This window comes from Gastrolobium bilobum, unplaced genomic scaffold, assembly GCF_033153095.1.
Source record: "Gastrolobium bilobum isolate Gb01-03AN ecotype WA unplaced genomic scaffold, APGP_CSIRO_Gbil_v1 utg1991, whole genome shotgun sequence".
In the NCBI taxonomy this organism is placed as follows: Eukaryota; Viridiplantae; Streptophyta; class Magnoliopsida; order Fabales; family Fabaceae; genus Gastrolobium; species Gastrolobium bilobum.
Window position 1 is genome coordinate 321,408 of NW_026898956.1, and position 25,147 is coordinate 346,554.

The 25,147-nt window shown below is 32.0% G+C and overlaps 2 protein-coding genes across 3 annotated transcripts; both read left to right on the forward strand.

Moving 5' to 3' along the window:
• Positions 1-779: 779 nt before the first annotated feature.
• LOC133285748 (putative ion channel POLLUX-like 2) lies at positions 780-15,138 on the forward strand. The gene is made up of 24 exons (XM_061483027.1): positions 780-935; positions 1,126-1,202; positions 2,975-3,096; positions 5,582-5,868; positions 6,955-7,026; positions 7,347-7,422; positions 7,532-7,630; positions 7,706-7,860; positions 7,952-8,056; positions 9,508-9,594; positions 10,422-10,506; positions 10,600-10,747; positions 11,362-11,438; positions 11,527-11,607; positions 11,993-12,175; positions 12,276-12,389; positions 13,376-13,471; positions 13,564-13,687; positions 13,750-13,826; positions 13,938-13,985; positions 14,078-14,147; positions 14,243-14,316; positions 14,682-14,792; positions 14,875-15,138. The coding sequence occupies exons 1-24, from the start codon at positions 838-840 to the stop codon at positions 14,974-14,976; spliced, it is 2,568 nt and encodes an 855-aa protein (XP_061339011.1). The 5' UTR covers positions 780-837; the 3' UTR covers positions 14,977-15,138.
• A 3,791-nt stretch (positions 15,139-18,929) lies between these two features.
• Positions 18,930-22,994, forward strand: LOC133285753 (rRNA-processing protein EFG1-like). Of its 2 annotated transcripts, none has more exons than XM_061483034.1 (7): positions 18,930-19,199; positions 19,267-19,530; positions 19,623-19,761; positions 20,028-20,142; positions 20,453-20,516; positions 20,637-20,897; positions 22,621-22,994. In XM_061483034.1, the coding sequence occupies exons 1-7, from the start codon at positions 19,050-19,052 to the stop codon at positions 22,624-22,626; spliced, it is 999 nt and encodes a 332-aa protein (XP_061339018.1). In that variant the 5' UTR covers positions 18,930-19,049; the 3' UTR covers positions 22,627-22,994. The 2 variants fall into 2 exon arrangements, with proteins under 2 accessions (XP_061339018.1, XP_061339017.1); XM_061483033.1 differs by having other exon boundaries at positions 20,631-20,897; positions 22,621-22,993.
• The last annotated feature ends 2,153 nt before the right edge of the window (positions 22,995-25,147 follow it).

The following is a 25,147-nucleotide window of genomic DNA, read 5'->3' on the forward strand; positions in this document are numbered from 1 at the left end:
ATTGCACTGGTCAACGATGTTAATACATTAATATCTTATCAGGCCTTATCCCTCCCTTTTAGGCCGGATTGAGTTATACATCGTTTTGATATATTAATGGGATTCTGCTGTATAAACTTATACTAAACGATGGTCACACCAAACAAGTGAAAATATCATAACGTATAGTATAAATTTATACTATCAAGCCTTATACGTTAATACGTCACACCAAACATACCCTAATAGTGTTAAAAGAGTAGTAGACAAAGTTAAGCAGACAAAAAAAAAAGGTAAAATAAGTTATCCCTAATTTAATATATAAAAGTACATATATAGAAGCGAATTATATTTTATATTTTTGATTCGATTGTAAGACATTAAATATGAACAAATAATGTTTTTTTTAAAAAAAAAATATATGAACAAATAATGTTTTTTTTAAAAAATATGAACAAATAATGCTGGTTATTCATTTGTGACCAGATGGTGGATTGAGATTCATCCCAAAATCTTTTCAGTGAATCATCACAGAATCGTGGTCCACGAGGTCTCTGTGACAGAATTGTGGAACATGTGTTAGTATGTTCCACTTCATAATTCATATGTAAGTAGGTCCAAACCGAGAAAGCGATTGTTCACCCTTCCAAATTATGATTTTTTATTTATCTATTTTTGTGACATCATATTCATGCTTTTGTAAATTGTTTTTGTATTTTGGTACAACCGTACAACGTTATTATTATTATTTTTTGGTAAATACAACGTTATTTTACTTGAACAATAACGAGGAATCATAATCTCATTTTTACTGTAAGACCCTATTGACCTCTCTCAGAGTCACCGAAAGAAGGACCTATGCTTCTCAATCACTTGCAGACTTGTCACCCATGGATTCTACCTTCACCTCGACTTCCAAGACATACCCACTTCTCAACAACCACCCACAGTACGAGGTAATTTATGTTGTTTAGTAATTTATGTTACTTATGATAGTTTAATGTCGACTTCAATGGATTTGCATATCCTCAAGGGAGTACCTATGATCCATTCCACTATTGCTAAACAATCAATTGGGTTTTCTAGATTTTAATTGAATATGTTGTTTGGAAAATTCTTTGTTTGATTGCTGGTGATGCTTCACAGGAAGTTTACGCCTTGCCACTTCAGCTTGATCAAATCTTCAGCATTGCATGCACATGGTTTTAGAGCATACAGTGAAGGTGAGCTCCCTGAGTCAAGAGAAAACAATAATAGAGCTCAAAGATTAAATAATGCTGCTTTGTTTGAGCATACAAGATCTTAAACTTAGTCAGTCAATATTGAGTTTGTGTTGGGTAAGATGCTCTTGACTTCTTGTTTATCGTAAAACTGAGTAAAGAGATTTAAGTACCTACTTAAATATTATTTTTAGCTTCATTAGTATCAAGAGATAATCCAAATTTCAGTGAACTAAAGTTTTTTTTTTGTATAACTCTGAATAGCTGAAATGGCCTTAGTCTGTAATTGACTGCCTTTTTTTTTTATTAATCATTTCTCTCATGAGTTACAGCTCTGTCTCAAGCTTGTACAATTGGAGTTTATCTGTGATTTTGGATTTTTTGATGACTTGGTTCATTGTTTATACTGCTCTTATGTTACTGATCTAGTCCTCACTCCTCAGCCCATTAGTATTTCTTGTAGTTGACTGATGAAATTCATTCTTTCACTTTCTTTATCCCGGTTCAGCTTTTGGATTCATTATTTGCCTCCGTAGTTGGCTGTCATGTATAATTTTCTTCTCCTGGTCACTTTTTTTGTCAACAAATATTTGTACAAAACATCCAGTTACATGGACACAGTTGTGTTATTTTTGGCTTTCTTTGACAAACTGATATTTGGGTTATTCATATTTCATCATGGGGCACTACTTGAACTTTCAATTGATTGCAAACATTTGAGATTAATAAGAACCATCATTTGTCATTCTGAGGAATAGACGATATGTGATGCTACTTTTATTTGCTGAGGTATATGACTTGGGACAGAGGCAAGTCAATAATCAAATCCCATAGGATGCCGAGCTAGAGTTCTCTTACTTTTGCCCATCTACCTGCTTCTATTCATCCTCTATAATATTATTTGGGAAAAGGCCGTTGCGTATGGTTTGATAAGTTTATTAGTTGTTTTATGACTAGTTCTAATGTGTTGTACACTCTTTTATTCTTCTTCTTGTGTCTATGAAATTGTAAAATGAGTGATCCAACAAATGTCATCTTGTCTCTTTTTAAACAGCGTTGATAGGGTCACAAGTCTTACATTGTTTAAAGTTATTTGATCTTGAATTTTCATTTTATATTTGTATTTTATCAAAGGTTTCAAACCAGTCCTCAGCTATATCTTTTTAAAGCTTTTATTGGTTTTGGCTGTTTTTTTTCCTGTTTCTGAATAGATGTCTAGCATCTGTTAACTATGCTAGCTTCATAAGAAATAAAGGAGGCTTCCACTTGCTTTCTGATTGGGCTCATGATATATGCATATAACACACTAAGAAACTTCACCAAATGTGAAAAGCTAATTAATGATTCATACTGTCATAATTATGAAACTTCATTTCCAGCATATCTTTGGTTTTTAATTTTTTTTTATTGGGTAGATCTTAGTGCCTTTCTTAATGGATTTGTCTTTTGCAAGATGTTTATAGATTGTTTTCTATCTCCTTTTCTTTTTTGTTCAATTTTTTTTTCTGGATTTGTTATTTTCCACGAGCTTCTACATTGTTTTACTGGAGGTCTTTGATCTGTAATCAACTTTTATTATTCTTTAATCCTCCTTTTCTTTTGGCAGAATTTAATTATGTTATTTCAGTTTTTTAATATGTGCTTTTTTGTTGTCCATCTTATTTTTGCCCATAATATCTGCTCTTTCTTGTTTGATTTGAAATAATTTATATGAGCTGATTTGATTGGCTGTTCTTATGTAAAACTGAGAGGTCAATTGGTGAAATAATTTATAGGGAGATGGGAGGATGTTTCTCACGGGTCAGAAGTTGAGTCAAATTCCAACACTTGTAAACATGTTCCGGAAAATTTGAACACCAAGTGCATTTGGATGGACAAAAATAATAATGGTTGTCAGGTAAGAAATGTATGAGAACACTAATTATATAAATTTGTTGAGGATATATATAGTAATTGTCCTATTTTCTTAGGATTCAGTGCACATTGTTCCTTCCCTTCGTGCTGGTATTTATACTTTTGGCAATTTATTTATATATATATATATATATATTTTTTCATACATGCAGTTTCAACGTTGTATCTGATGATGTATCACTTATTTAGAGTTATAGTTGATTAATATTATTGTAGTTTTTTATCCATATTCCTGATTTTTAAGAATGTTGTGCATGTGAGCAACTATATTTTAAGCACTAATGTCCCAGTCAGTAGTGTCTGATAATAGAGAAAGGAAAACAAATTATAGTGATGTTGGCCAAAAAAAGAAGAAAAAACTGCTTGTAGGATTGCTTATTAAACATATTCCATGTTTTGCTGTTTCTTTTACACAAGTAAGGATTTTTGGAAATGCTGTTTGGATTATTAGTTTAATCTCATTACATAATAAGCCCAATATTTGCAATGGGGGATGAATGCCAACTATAACTTGTATGACGTTATGTATTAACTTGCACCGCCGACAAAGAAGAATAAAAGTCTTATAACTTTTTTTTTTTTTTTTGAATTCCTATTTTCTTCTTCGTTACTTATGCAATTTCTGTGTCACAATAACTATTTGTATATGGATTTTATCCTTCTTTTTTAATTCTCTGTTTTCTTTTGTGTACAGACTGTACACACTCTTTACTGTTTCATGCGCACAACAGAGTAACGTGCACTCTGTTTTTAATGCATAAAAGTAAAATATTTTACTGTTTTTTTGGTCCTTAGCACCGGAAGGGTGCCTTTGACTACTTTTCTTATTTCCGAGTAGCTTCAACCCTCTGTTAAAACATATCCATATAGAGAATGTGTTAGTAAATGGCACCATCGTTGCTTGGTATGTGGGCCTACATTTCTGAACTTAATCAAAAGAAGATGCTCTAAGTATAGATGGCACATCGTAGATTAAATGAATGCCATAAAAAGCTAATCCAATTATACTTAGTGGCGTATGGGAATTAGAAGTGAACACAAATATCCTTTATTTACTTTCCATATTTTAAAATGAGAGATGGACAGCTGAAGTCTAAGATTTAGGCTTTTGTTTGTTCTATGATGCTTAATATTATTTATGTTTCTAGTTTATTAATGCATAAGAGATAACACAAAGCACTATCTTTTTGACATTCCTGTCATTTGTTTTGCCATTCTAAAACTCAGTAATTTGACTTGCAATAGTTAGTTGTATGTGTTGAGATATATAAAACCATTAATGTAGCCTCACCCAACAGCTTAAGCTTTTGGGTTGAATTGGTTCTTTACATGGTATCAAAAGCCTCGTGTCCCGGGTTCGATCCTCGCCGCCCCCCACTCTATTTCAAGTGGAATTTCTTTGTTCGCACAGGTAGATGGGCTTGTGCATTGTCCACCCTTCAAGTCCAATTGGCTCTCGTGTGAGGGGGCGTGTTGAGGTATATAAAACCATTAATGTAGCCTCACCCAACAGCGTAAGCTTTTGGGTTGAATTGGTTCTTTACAGTATGTATGCATGTGTGTTAGACTGTTAGCTACTTGCCATTTGAGTGAGCAGCTGACAAATGTCGTGCGGTTGCTGCTCACTCCTATTGGAGGTTTTGGAAGGAAGAAGGGGAAGATGTTTTGGGTAGTTGTATGATGTTTACAATGCTATTGTGTCTTTGCTGAAATGTAATGTTGAAAATTTTGTGGATAAGTTCATGCATCAAACTTCTATGGATTTCCTTTTTGACATCGTTAATTCGTTATGGTGTTTTTCAAATTTTTAAAGCTGTTTCTCAAAGGATATTCAAAAGATTCTTGTCTGAGACGTTTATTTAGCATTATTCCTTTTATTTCTGGACCTGAATTTTCATTCTTTTTGATAATGACATCGCTTTGAATTTCTGATACTTGAATGAGCTTTCTTAAAAATGTCATCTTTATACCTAGAGAGCTACATTGTATCATCACTAGGTCAGCCTGACTTTTTGGAAGTACGGAAGTTTGTATTTCATTTATGACCAATTCTATAATGGAACTTATATACCTGTCTTGAGTTGTAATATTTGCTGAATCATAGTGGACTTGTGGTTTGATGTGCTCATCAATTTATAACTTATGGAAGGTTTATAAAGCTGACTTATGTGCAGGTTTGAAGGTGTTTTTATTGAAGTATTTGTTTATTATGCTCTTTGAACAAATTATGACAATGTTTGCATTATGTTATCAGTTGGATCTTTGGACTATTGTGTAAAAATGAAATAAATATTCTTGTTAATGGATATAAACTTTCTTCAAATTCTTTGTTTATGTCAGTACCATGGTTGTTTTATGCTTAAATATGTTGGATTAATGTATGTATTATTAGGTTTTGGCTTGTTAGACTTTGCAGTATTTACTATTTAGTGTTTGCTAAATCTCTCAAAACACTCTATGTACTGCAGGGTCCACAGGCTAAAAGCATGATACAACCCATGTCATTGTACTTAATGCTGAGATTGACACATAAGAAGTTTTTTGATCTGATGGTAAATGTTGTCCAAGCAATACTTCCAGATGTGCTTCAGACTCTTAGTGCAACAAGCTTGCCTCTTGCTTGTGTTTCTAATGCCTTGAACAAACCTAAGCCGCTTCAATTAGATGTGTCCTTGCCATCTTTTAATGATATTAGATGGAGCTTAGCACGGTTGTTGTACTTATTTAACATCCAACTTGAGAGAAATGTTGCCACGTAAGTTAATCACTGCATCATTTTTTTTTTAGGAAAACTCAATTCATCATTTATTTGGCTGAGAACTTTTCTATTACTGGTTATTTAATAAATTTTAAGCTCCCTATTTGACTAAAGCCTTGTAAGTTGCATTTGGTGTGTTTATAATTATATTGGTATAAGATGATTGTATCAATATAGAAGCATCAATTTGTTGATGTGACAGGGCTTAAAGGCAAATAATATGCTATATATGTCATCTTGCAAATGAATTCCATAGGTGTGTACTTTTAGTTTGTTGTCAAGCTAAAATGGTTTATTTGTCGTAGGGATGACTTCATAACTTGGTTGCCATTTTATTATTAATTTGGTTTATAATGTTCATGAATTTACTGTATCCGGAAACCAACTTTCTTTGTGAAAGAATGGCAGCATTTGGGATTTATGGTCATCTATGCTTGCACTATATTCATCTTGGAGAATTGGAAAGATATTTTGATTTATAATATGAGACATGAGTCTGCAGGAGGCTTTTGGAAAAACTGTTGTGATTCATTTCAGGAGCTTTCAGGAAAAAAAAGCAGAATGTAAACATGCCTCTTTTATGGGGATTAAGTGCATATGGTTAGAAAGAAGCACAAAAATGTTTAAGGATCAATACACTCTTTAGAATTACCTTTAGGTAGGAAAGTTACATTGCTCCCTTGGGTGCTATGTTTCTGGAACACTTTGGTTACTCTGTTGCAGCTATTCGAAGGGACCATGAAGCTTACTTATTTGAGGCCAAGAAGGGTTACTGAGAATTTGTCTTGTAAAAACTGCGTAATTTACCAGGAGGCTTACGTATCTGAGGCCAAGAAGGGTTACTGAGAATTTGTCTGAACACTTGGTAAAAAAATGTGTAATTTACCAGGAAGCTTACTTATTTGAGGCCATGAAGGGTAACTGAGAATTTGTCTAAAGACTTAGTAGAAAATGTGTAATTTAAGCAGCTTTATTCTATGAATGGAGCGAATCGGTCTTGTTTATTTTTCAAACTATTACCTGGTATAAAAAAGTAAGGATATACATGCTTGTTGTCTGAATGAAGCATATGGACTCTTTCAGGTTCTTTGTGGTGCTCCTTTTAGCTTGCTTCTCATTTGTTGTCATTGGTGGTCTCCTGTTCTTCAAATTCAGGTAGTCATGGATAAATTTTATTAAACCATTCTTATATTTTGGTTTCCTTACTGTAAATGGAATTGTCTCCACTCCCTGGAAGCCTAGACAAGAAGAAAAGAAATATTTAATCTTTCTTTTTTACTTAAATTCAAAACCTATGGTACTCACGTTCTTCTATTTGTTATGATTGAGTTATGAGATTTATTTTTATGGCTGTCCACTTTGCTACCAACCTAGTTAGGTCCTGGCAGCTGAAAGTTATGGTGGACTAGTACTTGATTTCACTGCTGTAGTGCTTATATATGTTTGTTAATATGGGTCAATATTAAACTATTCAGGGGTAATCAACGTTCTTTGGAAGATTGTCTATGGGAGGCCTGGGCGTGTCTTTGTTCATCATCTACTCATTTAAAAGTATGTTGGTCTTATTATGGACTTCATGATGTCTTTTTAATGGACTCCTTTGACATTGTTTACAAGCCTTTCCTGTGTAACCAATAACATACTTTTTGTTGGCGTGCAGCATTCAACACGCATTGAGCGTGTTATTGGCTTTCTTCTTGCAATATGGGGTATATTGTTTTACTCTCGCCTTCTAAGCACGATGAGTGAACAATTTAGGGTAAAATCTGAAGCATTATGCATTTATTAAGGTATATTATTCTGTGCATGTCATTAATTGTAATTCTTCAAACAGAATAATATGCAAAGGCTCAGGGAAGGAGCCCAAATGCAAGTTCTGGAGACTGATCATATCATTATTTGTGGGATGAATAGTCATCTTCCTTTCATATTAAAGCAGCTAAATAAGTACCATGGATTTGCTGTCCGCTTAGGCACAGCTACAGCTAGGTAATTGGTTCAGACAAGGTAGTTGCCCATTGCCCTTGTCTTGTGTTCTGATTGCTGGCTTCTGTAATATGCCTTTTTCATTTCTATGCAGGAGGCAGAGAATCCTTCTTATGTCTGATCTTCCAAGAAAACAGATTGATAGGGTAGCTGACAATCTTGCAAAAGATTTAATTCATATTGATGTCCTTACCAAGAGGTATTGATGCTGGGTAATTTCCTTATTTTAATCATGGAAGCAAGTTTTGTAGAAATACCATGTTTTTTCTTTGCTTAGGACTGCCCAGAGATTTTTCTTTACTATTTACTTGGTTGAGAAATTTCGGCTTCGTTTTGTAATAAGAGCAATTAAGGAAAATCCCTAACCGCCATTACCTTCACTTAACAGTGCTGATGATATGGCTTTTTTTGTCACTAACGAGGTTGATTATTTGTCATTTTTGTTTCAATACCTGCCATGGAAAATTGCTCTAGAAATTAGATACACACCAGAAACTAAAACCCAAGTTTTGGGGTATAATGTGTTTTTGCAGAAATTTTGAACAGTGGTACTTATCAGGATTAATACTAACGATGTTATAGATTTGGAGGCCTCATAATTCTCCTGCTTAATGCGTTATGTGCACAAACAACTCAGAAACAGTAAACTATCTTTGTTTCTGCAAATCCTGATATTTTTGTTGTGTGCACAACCAATTCAGAAACAGTAAAATATTTGTTTTTACATTGTAAGACAAATACTTTCCTTGAAAACCCTTTTGTGTTCTTGTTGCGACTTGGGTCTGTCCCACAACTTCCAAGCTCTTTTTTATGTTTTGGTTCTAGGGTTTGGCAAGATTTTTTTTTTTTTGGCAGTGCGCTGTTTATCCAATTATTTGTTTCACTTGGTTGGAGTAAAATTCTTGCATTTTTAAGGATATGGATGTTTCTTTGCCCCTATATTTTCTTTAGAATAGGAATAGGATTATGTTTGTAGCCCTCTTTAAGTGTTCAGCTCATCTGTTTCAAGTGGGTTGCACTTACTGACATGAGAGAGATTTTGCAGCCTTGCTTCACTCTTCAGTCTTTACATGGTATTTCTTGTATCTAGTTTCTTCTGTTTTCGATTCTCACCCTAGTTGTATTTTTCCTCTCTTCTATATAATATATATTTTTTCTATAAAAAATAGAACGCAACAAAACAATCAAGGTCATAAACACAATAAAGCTCTGCACTGCATTTCCACTGATGTTTGATTCAGAGGTTACCTCAAACAAGCAAGGGAAGAACACCAAAAAGAAGCTATTAAGACTAGTCATAACAGCAGTAGAACAATGAAGCACCCTAAAAAATACAAGCATTCTGCTCCAACCAAATACACCACAGAACTACTGAAACTGTGCACCGCCATAACACTCGCTCTCTTTGGCCCTTCCAAACCATTCAAAGTTAATAAGAACTGCTTTAAACAATTCAAAGGACATTTCACAAACCCAATATTTATGTAAAGCTCCCAACTTAGTCCATACATGGCTGTAGAACTATGTAAAATAGTCAGCATTTATTTCTAAACTGTGTAAAAACAAAAGTAATGAGTTGTATTCATATGTTAAGTTGCTTTAAAACTTGTTTTCTTTGATGCCTCATACATAAAGTTTCTGGCTTTACAGTTGCAGCCTTAGTTTAACAAAATCATTTGAAAGAGCAGCAGCCAACAAGGCACGTGCAATAATTATACTGCCAACAAAAGGGGATCGGTAAGAGCTGATCTAGATTAATTGTTAATGGTACATGTGGTTATGGTTTGGTTTAAATTAAAATCAATTGACTTATTTTCATGAATTTTTTATTGAAGTGGAAGAGGGTATATAATGATGTTAGAGAAAACTGCTATATGTAATTTCTAGTATAATTATCTTAAGCATAGTGGTTACTGGTTTGAATTTTAATGATTAGTGTCTGCCAAAGTTATTATGGATATGTATTTAGGCTCCATGTGTATGTATTTATACATAAACTTTGGGTAAGTGTATATTAGTGTAAGCTCCACATCCCAATAAAACAGGGACTCATTCTAACACTTCCCATCTTGCTAGATCACAATTGATCAAGCCCAGCATGTTACAACTACTTTAGTTCTAACTCTAGTGAGAGCCTCTGTAAACTAATTTTCCAGTTGCTTGCTTGTTTTAATATAAGCATTGGATATAAAACCATTCAAACCTTTATGATCATGTGGATTGTGGTCTACGGTTTGATACCTATTGTCCCAATTTTTCTAAATAAAATTTAAATTTTAGCTCAAGGTAGGGTCAACTTGTGCACTATCCATGTCTCAAGCTTAAAAGGTTCTTGCATGAGGGGAATTTTAGATATGAAATTATTCATGTGCCTTCATCTAACAGCTTAAACTTTCAGGATAGTTGGTTAATGACACTGGCCTCTTAATGTTCAGTTGTCCACAAAGCTAGCTTAAGTCGTTTTAGTAGAGTAATTAGTTTTTACTTAAATTGATTGTTATCTTTGAAATATACTGAATTTCACCTTAATGAAGTGTATTGATTTCAGATCCTTTATATGTTAGGTATGAAGTTGACACAGATGCATTTCTTTCTGTTTTAGCCCTTCAACCAATTCCAAAGATGGATTCTGTCCCCACAATAGTTGAGGTATGTTACTTATGAGCAGCTTTATGTGAAACTAATGAGAAAAGTAAAAATATGCAGAGAATAAAACATTTGAGTTTTTCTTAATGAATGTAGGTTTCAAGTTCCAAGACGTGTGAGTTGTTGAAGTCAATCTCAGGATTGAAAGTAGAGCCTGTAGAAAATGTTGCATCGAAATTATTTGTTCAGTGTTCTCGGCAGAAGGGGCTTATAAAGATCTACAGGCACTTGCTAAATTTTCAAAGTACTGCATTTATGCTCTCTACATGTCATACATGTCATGTTTGTAAGGATTGCTTGTTTAATTATTTCTTAAATTTTCTTTAATGATATTTTATATATTGTTTATCCTCGACCAGAATAATTCAGATAAGTTCAAAATACTTTTTAATAATTTGTAAATTGGAGCTAGTAATTAACAAATTACTCATTTTGCGGGTTTCTATTTTTAAATTAGTTGCTATTGCCTTATCTGGACATATTAATGTGTCCCCTTTTTAGTCTTTTTGTTGGTCTGGCCTTATACTTTTGTTTTGGTTTCCATTTCCTAGTCTAGTTGGTGCTACACTTAAGTAGACCTGTATTTTTTGTCTTATATTTGAAAGGGAAATACACTTCTCATGTTGCATAAGATAATTTGATCATAAGATAATTTGATCTTATGCACACACAAAAAGATGTGGGTGGGACCCATTTTTTCTATTTTTCTCTTTTCTCCTTAGTGGGTCCCACCCACTTTTTGTGTAACATGAGAAATGCATTCTCCTGTTTGAAAACCAGTTAAACCTTTTATGAATTTTCTTGTTGACCTACATGTATTTATCCCTGAATTCTAATTTTTATTACTTTCACTTGCAGAAAATGTATTCAATCTTTGCAGCTTGGCTTATCTAGAAGGAATGACATACAGACAAATAAGACATAGATTTCCAGCGGTAATTAGTTTCTTCAATTGTAATTTCTTGACCGGAAACTTCAATTATATACTTTACATCGATGTTCTCTACATTAATATTATTTCAGGCTGTTGTCTGTGGTCTTTACCGCAGTGGGAGAATATACTTCCACCCTAATGATGATGAAATTCTGCAGCAAACCGACAAAGTATGTAGACTAACACATAAATGAGTCTAATTCATATTTATATTATGTCTGTTCTGTCTACCTTTTTGTCTTGGATTTTATGAGAGTTCCACAGTTAAATGGTTGTCTGAAAAAGCAAGGGCATGGGTTATTGTTCCAGATCTTTTTATACAACAATTATGTGCATAAATAACAATCAGAACAATTCAATGATAAAAAAGTTGGTAAACTGGATAAAGATCTAATTTAGAGCATAATACATTTTAGTATTGAACCTGGTCACTGCCAAGCACAGCCATCCAGTTGACCGACAGGACCAAAGCCTGTTGGTTAGATTCTATTTTCACAAGTCAATTTTCATGGCTCACAAGTATACGCTCTGATATCATCCAGATTTCCTCGTTAGGTATTGTTCATTGGATCTCTTCAGGATATTAAAAAGGCAGAAGTTGTAATCCCAAATGGGAAAGAAGGAAAACACGGAATTCATAACGTGGAAGTACTTCAAAAGGAGGTGGATAATGCTATTGAATTGAGTAGATTAAGACTTGCTAATATAGTTAAACGTTCTAACAGATCACGTTCCAAGGTATGACTTCCAGTTCTATGTTGTATATAGATGCTTTGAATGAGCGCTATGCCATATATACTATTTGAAAAGTTAACCTTTATTGGTTATCACCATCTAGGCATCAGATGGGAATGTAGGACCGAAAGAGTGCATTCTTTTACTTGGGTGGCGACCTGATGCTGTAGAAATGATTCAAGAGTATGATAACTATCTTGGTCCTGGAAGTGTTGTGGTATGTTCTTTTATATGTTGGAATCTTCGTTGATCTACGTACTTTTGAGTGTATAATTTGAACAAAAAAAAAAAAAAAGCAATAATAGTAAAATGAAGACATAGTATTGTCCAATCCTGGTTGGTCCTGGCAGTGTTTTGGTATGTTCTTATATATCTGAATATTAGTTGACTATGTACTTTTGTGAGTGTAAGGTTTGAAAATACAAATAAAACCTTAAGCAATCTCCAACCCTGGTATTGAAAAAAAAATAAAAAATAAAAAATCACTCCCCATTAAACCCTGACTAGCGAGGGTGTGGTGAGAGAAATTCTTGTATGCAACCTTACCTTTGCATAATTGCAAAGAGGCTGTTTCTCGGATTCGAATCTATAACTTTTTAGTCACAAAGAAACAGTTTTATCACTGTTCTAGGCTCGCCTCTTAACCTTGGTATTGAAAAGTTTTAGGGAATTTAATGAAAATTTGATAATTTTTTGGAAAACCCTACATAATGTGTGTGTGATGAAATTATAAAGCGGTGACCTGTAAAGCATTGTGATCTCCCTCCATTCATCAATTTTAAATTTTATTGCCTGACTGTGTAGGGGAAAAGCAAAATATATATTCTGACTGCTTCATAATCAGCCCAAGAGCTTTTGATCATGATACTTATTTTCGTTGTGCCATCATTGTATGATTCCAAGTGTCTATAATGCACCCTGATGTTGTCAATCAAGTGAAACAACATTGTTAAGGAATTAAGGTGGTTTACTCTTTGCTATATTTGCGTTAACCTAAAATGCATTATCTATCAGCAAGATACTTCTGTTGCTGGTGTGAACTGATCATAATTTTGAACCACAAGAAGAATCATGATATTAGAGATTGTTTAGGGTTTATGATACTGTATATTGGTGTGGTTTTTTGTTTTCCTAGGACCTAGGTTATATATGCATTCCATTGCAGTTCAATATTTATCATTTCTGGCCATAAATAATATGCAGGAAGTATTATCCGACACACCATTGGATCACAGGATTATTAGGGAAAGGAACATCACTGGTCATAGCAAACTCAAGAATGTTCGAGTTTCTCATAGGGTATTGTTTCATGCAGTCAATTAATGTATTCAAATTTCTTTTAGTGTGGTCCGGCTTTTGATACAATCTTTCACTTCTTTCAAATTTGGTAGATTGGAAATCCTATGGACTATGACACCTTAGAGGAAACTATTTTGAATATTCAGAATTCTTTGAAGAATGAAGAAGTTCCTTTGTCGATTGCTGTCATATCTGACAGAGAATGGCTTCTTGGAGGTAATTATGCACAAATTTTTTTGTGGCTGAAAATGGCCTACCACTGACTATTCTCTTTGCAGATCCGTCTAAGGCAGACAAGCAATCTGCTTATTCTCTCTTACTTGCTGAAGATATCTGCAAAAAACTTGGAGTTAAGGTGATAATTTACCTTTTTTTAATGCTGATAAGAATTTTTTATTCTGAAATATTAGTTATTCTTATGAGTAGATAGGAAAAGCAAAGTTGGATTATATTGGCTGTTTTGTAGGTGCAAAATCTAGCTGCAGAAATAGTTGATTCAAAATTGGGGAAACAAGTAATTTTCTTGTTGCTTTGGGTTTTTTCAACCTTTCAAAGTTTAGATTGCATTATATTTTGATGATGGTAATTGTATATAAAATGCTGCAGATTACTAGAATCAAGCCATCAGTGACCTACATTGCAGCAGAGGAAGTAATGAGCCTTGTAACAGCTCAAGGTCATTAATTTTTGTTCTCTTCTTGGCTGAGCTTTAATTATTACGGTCTATTTTATGTGTCAATGTTAAATTTATTTTTCGAACTTGAAAAACAGTGGCCGAGAATAGTGAACTGAATGAAGTTTGGAAAGACGTACTAAATGCAGAGGGCGATGAAATATATGTAAAGGTAATATCTATTCATGTTGTGATACTTTATTTTGTAAACATTCATCCCATGAAGGTAATGTATGTAAAGGTATTCTTACATGAATCATTATGACCGAGCAACAGTCTTTGGTTTCATTTCATGGATGAATTCTTTCCTTTATGACTCTACATTCCTTTTATAATAATAATAATATACAGTATGAAATGAATATATGATAAACTGATTTGGCTGGGGTTATTGACAACATTAACCTATGTGCCAAACATGTTATTTATTCTGTATAGTAAGTATATGGCCTTCAAATTAGAACATGAGCCTTAACTTTTCTTTTGATGTATGCAATGTAGCATTGCTGCTGACTCACCTTTGTTTTCATATTACAGGATATTAGTCTTTACATGAAAGAAGGAGAGAATCCATCATTTTCTGAGCTTTCCGAGAGAGCATATTTGAGGAGAGAAGTAGCCATAGGTTATGTGAAAAACAAGAAGATGGTATGCTAATGGCAGTTCAAATTTATTTTGGAATCATTCAATTGAACATGCATGCTATTAATAATACCTTTACCATTTGCAGGTAATCAATCCAGTTCCCAAGTCTGAACTCCTCTCTCTTGAATTGACTGACTCATTGATAGTCATATCTGAGCTAGAAGGAGAACAACCCATCATTTTGTAATGTCGAGGCCTTAATCATGTTGGGAAAATTCTGACCCCTAAAATTTGAGGCAATTTATTGCTAATTAGGATTACTGAATATTCTTGATTCAGAATTAATTGTTACACGTTCTTTGGATATATAAACCCTCCAAATACTTGTTCCTTAATTGAAATGACCATTTTTCATGCATTCTTTGAAATCCTTATTTAGCAAATGGTTATTAACTTATTATTGATTTTTTTTTTATTTTAAAAAAAGGTATTTATTTTTGTTTACTTAATAAATGAGAAATCACAAAATTAGAGACTTGACAACTTTTTAATTTAATTGCATACAAATAGAAATTTATTCAAAATGCTATGATAGAGTTCCAAGATAATTGTTTTGGAGAAAAAGAGTATGTCATGTTTATATTTGTATCATTAAGAATAAGTATGATGAAGCCAAAATTAGTGTTGGAATTTTTCTATAATTACTAAAGATAAAGTTATACCAAGGGTCAACTTTGAACTCTTATTTTTTTTACCTTAGTTTAGGCATTTTTATCTAACATATTCAAGAGTAAGTGCTTTAATATATAATTTTATTATAATTTTTTTTTATACTTTCTTTAAAATATATATTAACAAGAATACACTTTAGTATTTCAATCTAAATAAAAATTCAAATTATTAACAAAAAAATTTCTTAATTTTAAAAATTTAAAGAAAAAAATTGCAAACTCGTTGAAATATAGAGTTTCTTTTTGTTAATAAGTATCTTGTTCATTAAACGATTTTTTTTTTAAATAAATAATTGAAATATTTTAAAAAGTATATATTAAAGAAAGACAACTAAATAAAAAAAATTAAACTTGAAGTTTAAGAAAATGTAAAAATAAAAGATTTTATGCTTCTAAAAAAAATCATAACAACACATATTACTATTTATAAACAATAAAATAAGATATCAACTCACTTTTTAAATAAATATCCTCTAATTTTTTAAAAAAAGACAGTGGATTACTCTCAGTAGTATTACGGTTAAAATTTTATTCTTTTGCTTCTCTTTTTGTTTTTTTGTTTTTTAATTTTTATAACCATTGCAGTGATAATGATATAGATATTACTAATTAGGAGGTAAATCGGCTGAGTTTTGACTTAAATAGTCTAGGTTTGTATAAAATACTTTAGGTCTAACCTGATCTGTTAGCTTTGTTTAGGTCTATGTAAAATATTTTAGGTCTAGTCTCTTAGTCTTGTGTAGGTCTAAACTATAAGTCTAACGCGATTTATATTTAAAAAATAAAAGTTTTGACCTAGTCCTGTTGGTCTGATTAAGTGCCTGTTTTGATCATTTTTTTAAGCTAAAAGCTACTTATAATTATAAACTAAGCCAAACAGGTTTTGAGAAAAGCTCTTATAATGAAAAATTATTTTTTTATAATTAAGAAAAAAGCTAAAAACTAAAAGCTCTTCCTTTTAAGCTCTTATTTACTTTTTTTTGAATTGTGTGCTTTTTAAAAAATGAAGAGATATAAAGGTAGAGAGAGATAGTTTTCTTAAAATATATGTATTTAAGTAGAGAAATGTTTAAGTTACATAAATTTTTTTTATCTCATGTCACAGATACATCGTAATTCGAGTCAGCATTTCTTTTTCTTTTTTCTTTTTTTTTTAACCGTGGGACCCACCCAATTATGTCTCTACATGAGATAATACTATCTCATGTAGCATGAGAAAAGCATTGCCCATTTAAGTAACTTTAAAGCTAAATTTTTTATGCCAAACAACTTTTACATCTTTTTTTAAAGCTAGAAGCTACTTATAATCATAAGCTGGGCCAAACAGGTTTTGAGAAAAACTCTTATAATGAAAAGTTTTTTTTTATAATGAAGAAAAAAGCTAAAAGCTCTTCCTTTTAAGCTCTTATTTACTTTTTTTTGAATTGTGTGCTTTTTTTAAACAAAATGAAGAGATATAAAGATAGAAAGTGATAGTTTTCTTGAAATATATGTATTTAAGTAACTTTAAAGCTAAAATTTTTATGTAATTACCAAACAACTTTTACATTTTTTTAAGCTATTCTTTTTAACTTTAGCTTATAAGTAGCTTCTAGCTTTAAAAAAAGATCCAAACAAGCTCATTAGATATTTAATAATTAAAAAAATTAAAATTATATTACTTTACTATTCAAAATTACTAAAATAATAGTTTAATTTATTTTAGTTAAAATAAGTAATATAATATAAGCCGGTATGTATGTATTTAGGTCCGACATATAAAAAAAAAGTCCAGACGTGCTTTTTAAATAGGTTTTTCTATTGGATTGAGATTTCAAAGGATTGTTTTTGGATAAAAATTTCCATTTGTATTCAATTAGGATTTTAAATGATTGAAAAGAAGTCACGTGGTATTCGATTAAGATTTTAAAATATTATTTTAGACTCCGTCCAAATTCGTTGGTATTCAATCAAGATTTTAATTAATGGAAAAACAATATTGTGGTATTCAAAAATCTAAAGATTTTAATGAATTTTCTATTGGTGTGGATTTCGTGAGACTTTTTAGTGAGAAATGTAAATAGGATGCATCTTTCACAATCTCACCCTAACTCTTACGATTTCTTGAAATTTCTCTATTGCAGTGTTTTTTTCTTCCTTTGGCAGATTGACTCGCTCGAAATCAAGTTCCGCCATGGGAGCTTCGTCAAAACTCAAAAATAGCAGATTTTGAGCGTTTTTTATCACAAAATAACCCAGAAACAACAAACCAACTAGATTTTAATATAATTTATCTCAAAACAGCATATTTTTGAGAGATTTTAGAAGTTTAAAAAGTGACTTTTCAATCTATGGTTCGCGATTTTTCTTGGCACAAAAATGTGTGATCTTTGTATTAAAAATAACATGAAACAATGGGAAAATAACAGGGGAACTGGAACCCTCAAATCAAATTTCGTTTTACAACCATGAAACAATATCAATTTAAAGAAAGTTTGAAATTTTCATAATATGAACCCTATATTTCGTAACAATACATTCATGAACGAAATTCTTTCACTATAGGAAATAATTTCAAACAATTTTTGTGTCAATAGATAACTAAAAACTTGTTTTTCAAAAGGCTCAAAGCAATTTAAGGTTTCAATGTATCGATTGAAATTTTTTTAAGAAATTTTCTAAAGTTTCATGTAATAAAATCCAGAAATTCAGATTCAATTTTTTTTAGAATATTCAATGAAAACATGCATATGATATATGGTTAGAAAACTCTCATCACGTAGAACAAAAAACCCAAGGTTTTCAATATCAATTGCAAAAAATTCCAAACGAAATTTTATCATGAACTTTAGGTTTTATATGCAAATTTAGAATTATTTTAATATTTAAAAAAATTGGGTCTTATAATCATATATGTATAGATCTGATACCAAATGAAGAAAATAATTTTCAATCCATTAATCAAACCAAAGATCATGAACAAGAAAATACTAATGTGTGGAAGACTAATATAACTTTAGATATATGGAGAGCTGTTGCTTAATAATTTTGAATGTTTATTAAAAATTATATTATATTTTACTGATTGAGAAAATTATATTAGGTTTTAATTTTTTTTTATTAATTTCATTGTATTTATTTGTTATTTTTTATTGACTCTTGTAATTTTGAATATTTGTTAAAAATTCATATGATTTTTTAAAATCTTATAAATTCATATTATCCTTTCAAATCTTATAAATTTTATTAAAATCCTTTAAAATTCAATTTTATGAAATCTTAATTGTAAAAAATTCTTTAAGGTCTCTCTATTCTAAATAGACTTTTAAAATCTATAAAAAAATTTATCTCAAAAAAGTTTTTTAAAATTTTAATTCAATACATCCTTAAAATTTTTATTTTATTTAATATAATAGGGTGATTCTTACATTATACCCGTAGGCCGCTTACCCGTACCCTAATTAGTATATAACTCCCTCCGACCGGTTCCGCAGTATAAGATGAGGGCAGAAGAATAATAGAACGACATAAACCTAATCAAGAAAGCAAAAAAGGGCATTGAGATTTGATAAAGATAGAGATAGCGAGTGTAAACTGAGAAGCAGCATTCATGGCTCACGGTGGCTACAACAAGCGGCGCGTGAGAGTCAACCCCGCAAGCCGTCGATCCAACTCCAAGGCTTTAAGCGTCGCCAAGAAACCCAAACCCCACGTTTCCCTTAAAAACCAGATTCGGTCAGCAGAGCGCATGCTCAGAAAGGTAACCTCAACCCTAACCCTAACCCTAACCCTAACCTCATTTTTTTGATTCGATTCATTTCAAGCAGAATTTGCCAGCTGAGGTGAGAGAGGCACAAAAACACAAGTTGGAAGAACTGAAGAGGCAGCAGGAAATTCATACTCGCCTTGCTGCTGAACGCAAAATATTCTTGCGTGACAGGAAGATCAAGTTCTTCGAGAGGAGGAAAATTGAAAGAAGGATTAGACGTCTCGAGAAACTGCAACGTGCTTCTTCTTCTTCTTCTTCTTCATCTGCCCAAGTTTCTTCTGACCAGCTCTCCGCTCTAAAAAAAGATCTTCAATATGTTATGGTCTGTCTCTGGAAAATAACATAGATTATACTTGCTGTTGCATTGTTCTTTAATCAATAATAACCCTTATTATTTTCAATTTTAAACTGCAGTACTTTCCCAAGACTGAGAAATATGTTCCTTTATTTACTGGAGGTGATGATTCTGAGATGGTTGACAGGAGAAATGGGCTGCGCAAACAGATTGAAGACAGGTTAATTGCAGCTGCTGCAAGTGGCAAGGATTTAGAAGGTTCATTAATTTTATTCTTAGCATAATTTAATTAATATTTTCCTTCTCAGATTCATATGATTTTAACTTTAGAATGTTGTTTTGAGAACTTGGTTTTAGTTATATGGGCTATGTTTGAAGTTGATGATTGGACGGATTACATGGTTTGTCAAATAAAAAAAAAGGAAAACTGGGTGGCTTTGGTTCATATTTATAAATATGCCTTTGTGTTTGTGGCCTATTCCTTTTCAATTAAACGTCAACAAGTTTTCATGCTACTTTCGCAGAGACTGGCAGTGAGGATGATGGCCTTTTGGATCTGAGTGATGATGATTTTTTTCTTGCTGGAAGTTCTAGTGATGAAGCAGATGCAGATGATGAATGGACAGACAAAAGCACAAGGTGAGCAGAGATGTTTCAATACTTGAGCAGTTATATCAATGAGAACTCATCTAACCGTGCAGTAAGGCAAAGATAATTATAATGTTAAAAAGAGAGTAACTGAATCAACCTGTGTTATTTATGTTGGTAATAATGAAATGGAAGCTGTATTTTCTTTTGTAAAACTTCTGGCATCTGTTGCAATGGTATGCTAGAGAAATATTCAATAAACTTTGTTTTTTGGAATTTCATTGCCAATTGAGATGCTTTAAACATATATGCTGTTTTATTTTGATGAATTCAAGTTCATGAAATTTTCTATTGGTTGCAGAGAGCAGGCTTCTAGTGCTTCTGGCAAAGTTGTATCTGGCATGTCCAGTGATGAAAAGAATCAGGTCTGCAGTATGAGTAGTAATTTTATTGTTTTAATTTCCAATTTTCCATAATAGTAAATAGATAGTCACAAACTATTTTTTGCAATTTGTAAATATCTTTACCCATTTTTATAGAGGCAGATTTCTGCTAGAGCTTTGATGCCCCCTCCTCGCCCTTCAAACAAGAAGTTGTCAAGGTTTGGGTCGTCTTCAGGCCAAAATTCATCTACGCATAGATCTGAGATTTCCACATCCAGCAACACATCAAATAGCAAAAGCAGCTCAGACTTCAAAGTCAGGGGACCCTCAAGATCAGGCACAGGTCATGGTAGTAGTCTAAGCTCCAACTCTGATGCTCACAAGCCTCGGAGAAAGAGAAGACCTAAGAAGAAAAAGAAGCAGGTTCATTACTTGTGCTCATTCTTGGTTTTTTGTTCTAATATATGTTTCATATTTTCAAATACCTTGGTTATTTGTTGAATTAAAACCAGAACGGTCTTTGAACCAGTGAAGGTGGTTGAAATGGTGATATATATATATATATATATATATATATATATAACCAATTCAACCCAAAAGCTTAAGCTGGTGGGTGAGGCTACATTAATGGTTTTATATATCTCAACACGCCCCCTCACACGAGAGCCCATTGGGCTTGAAGGGTGGACGATGCACAGACTCACCTACCTGTGCGAACAAAGAAATTCCACTTGAAAGAAAGTGGGGGCGGCAAGGATCGAACCCGGGACACGAGGCTTTGATACCATGTAAAGAACCAATTCAACCCAAAAGCTTAAGCTGTTGGGTGAGGCTACATTAATGGTTTTATATATCTCAACAATATATATATAGAGGTAGGATCCTTTGACACCAGTGACAAATTTGAAATTTGACATCTCATCTGAGAGCCATTAGATCAAAAAAATCAACGGCTCTGATTTGTAAGCATATGACACCATTGATCTTTTTTGATCTAACGACTCTCAGATGAGGTGTCAAAGGATCCTACCTCATATATATATATATATATATATATATATTATCTATACAATATATTAAATAATAAACCAACCTACTGATGCAATAATATACATTATAATCGTGGGGGTGGGAACATGTGTTCGATCCTCCGTAGTACCACTTATGAGAGAGGTTTAAAACATTAATCCTGGACCTGCCCCTGCCCCGAATAGGACTAGTTGCGAATTAATGAACCGATTAGAATATTTTCAAAAAAATAATAATCAAGTAACACGACACCATATTCAAGTTCAATAATAGACATAATATTCATAAGCTCGTAACATTAAGGATTACACTTAATAAGTCCAAAACATGACATATTATTTAAGATGTTGTATTGTCCTTTTTAAAAAGACCTCAAAACGACATTGTATGGGCTATTTTTTTTTTTCAAAGCTCTAAATTGGTTTGACCGGTTTACAAATGGTTTTATTTGTTCTTTGGGCATCTAGTTTTGTGGGTAGATTGTACAGGACGCCAACTGCTTTTTGGGTTGAACTGGCTGGTCCGGTTTTTTCAACCACGTTCAAGTCTCATAGTTGTCTCTTTTCTTTTTGTGTCTTGCACATATTTATTGATGAATTTTGCATCTAAAGGAATGGCTTTGTTTATTCTTGTTTAACATTAGGCTGATACTCAGTAGTTTTATTATCTGTAAATGCCTATAATCAGTAGTTTAATGTGGTAATTAATGAAGAAAAGAATAATTTCTTACTGGCTTTCTTCAAAGAAGTTGCATGGGATTTGTTAAAGAGCGAACCAGGGATTGCTGTGTGAACCGGCAGTTGAAGTAGAATTCTGAAGATTAAGAGAGTTAGAATCAATAGAGAAGCCATTGAGCTCTAGTTCTACTGTGGAATACTCCTAAATAAGTAGTATGAAATAAAATAGGATGACATAATATGCATCACACAACGTATGCCCGAATGTCAATACTTGTTTATATGTTACGTATGTGCCATCAGGGGGCGAATGATTTATTTATGTCTTCTGCAATAGAACACTTGCAAATTATTTCTTTGTTCATCGAATGCATCAAATATTTACTTTCCTGTCTCTTCTTTCTGTCTAATTGTAATGCATATCTATTCTCCATCTGTAGGCATGATGGTTAGACCGAGCATTGCTATGAGCAATTGGATTTAGCTTCTTTGAATTCATTCGAGATTCTTACAGTTATGTCTTAATTGGATGGGTCATGTTCTGCGGTGGGCCTGCTGGGAGCCGGTTTCATTGGTCATTATGATGATCTTATATGTACTAACTTGTTAGGTTAGATTGAGAATTCGTTACTGTAGATTAACTTTTGACTGTGGGGTCTTCCTATTTAACTGTTGCTTACTGTAAATTGCATTAAATTCTGATTTGTTTATGTGGGATAGTATTTCTACCCTTACGAGTTTTGAAGTACTACTATCGCATTGGCCAATATATGGTGTGTGAAATGGTTAAAAGTTGGAAGCATGAAAAATGATGCTATATTTTAGTTTATGAGAAAGGGAAATGTTATATTTACTATTTTTTTTACTATCAAATCTTAACTATTGATTTTCGTCAATTTATCAGTTATAATTTATTGAAAATTAATAATTAATTAATAAGTGTGATCTAATAAATTATAATTGTTAGATTGACAGAAATTAACTGTCAAGATTTGGTAGTAAGAAAAAAGGTAATAAGTATAATTTATTTCTATGAGAAATTGAGAATGTTTATTAAGTAATGCTGCATAGGCCTATGTGGTTTGATCTCTATCTGAATGAAATATTTAAATACAAAAAAAATTCCTTTTTGGGTTGGTTAAGCTGGGGTGAAGGCATTTATGGAGTTGTAACTAGTTGTGTAAGTTAAATGGTTTTAGTTGAATGGAACATTGGCAGGAGAGCAATAGTCTAGTCGTTACTCTAATTTTTGCCTGTGAGTTGACTGGAATATTCCAATAGTGTTTCGTTTGGTAACTATAAAATTTCGTTTGAAGGAAAATATAAAATATCCCTTTATTTTTTTTCTTTGATAATTTCATCTCACGTAAATGTAGAAACACCAACCTATAAAAATAGCTAAGGTTGCAGATTTTCTATTATTACTTGAGCAAAGAATCAGAAGTAATTTATATATTAATAAATTAAAAAATTTCTCTTAGGAAAAATGTTACAAATAATGAATCTCATTTGTTGTAGATAGATGATAATTATTCCATCTTTTTCTAGGTACAAAGGTTAATCAGTCTTCTTATGGGTTTAATATTTCTTTTATCATTTATAACATCAAAACGACAAAAAAAATTGTATTGTAAAAGAAAATTAAAATTTCTAAAACATATTTTATTATTTTCTACAAATTTTAAAATAATGTCATTTTTTTATAGATATATCCTCACAATTTTCTGCGAGTCATATTGTTCTCGGAATATGGCCTCTAAGGTTAGTTTTTCAATGGAACAAATGGTATATTGGATCACTGTCATTGGAGGAAAGGTGAGAATAATTTCGCTTTCAGGGAGAGATAGTTTCCCTTTGTCCCCCGTAGAATTTACTTTGGTTAAGGTTTGAACCCCTAATAAAAGGAAATTTTTAGACACTCAATTGCCAACTGAGCTACTCTTGAATTTAAATGATATCATTTTAGACTTACATGGTATCTCCTCTAATGAGAAAAACATTTTAATTGATTACTTTCAATTACATAAATCAATAGTTCAAACAGCACTCAAAAGTAAAGCATTTCCCATTTTTATAGGAACTTATACACCAAAAACAATTGTATGTTCAATAATAGCCCCTCTCGGCTGTAAAATATATCTTTTCTCACCATCCTCATAGTATATAAGACAAATGTATGTATTTCGATTAGGGTTGTATTCTATGGTTATGATTCTATTATATATGTATTTTTTATTATGTCGAAAATCGATTTTATGGTATAGACATTTATGATCTTTCCCTCTATGTCCTGCGGTAATGATTCCTCTGGAATTACGGTATTTAACACAACGATGTTGTCTATATATCAAATGATTTCGACTGAATTTTATTCGACTGTCTACAGTTTCATTGCATGTGCTCAGGGTAGAAATTTTGTATAAATGTATTGCCATGCTATTAAGTATTTTTATTTAAGTTCTTTTCTTTTTAAGAGCTGAAATATAATAATCCGATTAAAGCGTAATCATACATCTATAATGCATTGTATGTCTCATAATAGGTCACACACTTAACTTTATATATTTTGTTCATTCGCGTGTATTAAAAATGCACGATTCGCTTTTTTAATTTTTGTATATTCAACATAAAATACTTTTTCCATTCATGTGACAGTTACCCACAAAAGTAGGGATGTACATAAAATGCATACTTGGGAATTGGGATAACGAAGAAAATGTATCCAATCCCAAAAAATATATCGAAATATAATAATAAATAATGTTTTTAGTGCATATAATTTTATTTGCTATACATATAAAATTATTTGAGAAAATTATGCCTAATAATAATAATAAGAGTTTAATGTTTGTCATTTTAAAAAATATAGAGTTATATCATTTTAAGTAAGAAAAAAATACAAACAATGAAAATTATAGAAGAGAAAGTAAGTATTTTTTTTTTAAATTTAAATTTTAAATAAAAAAT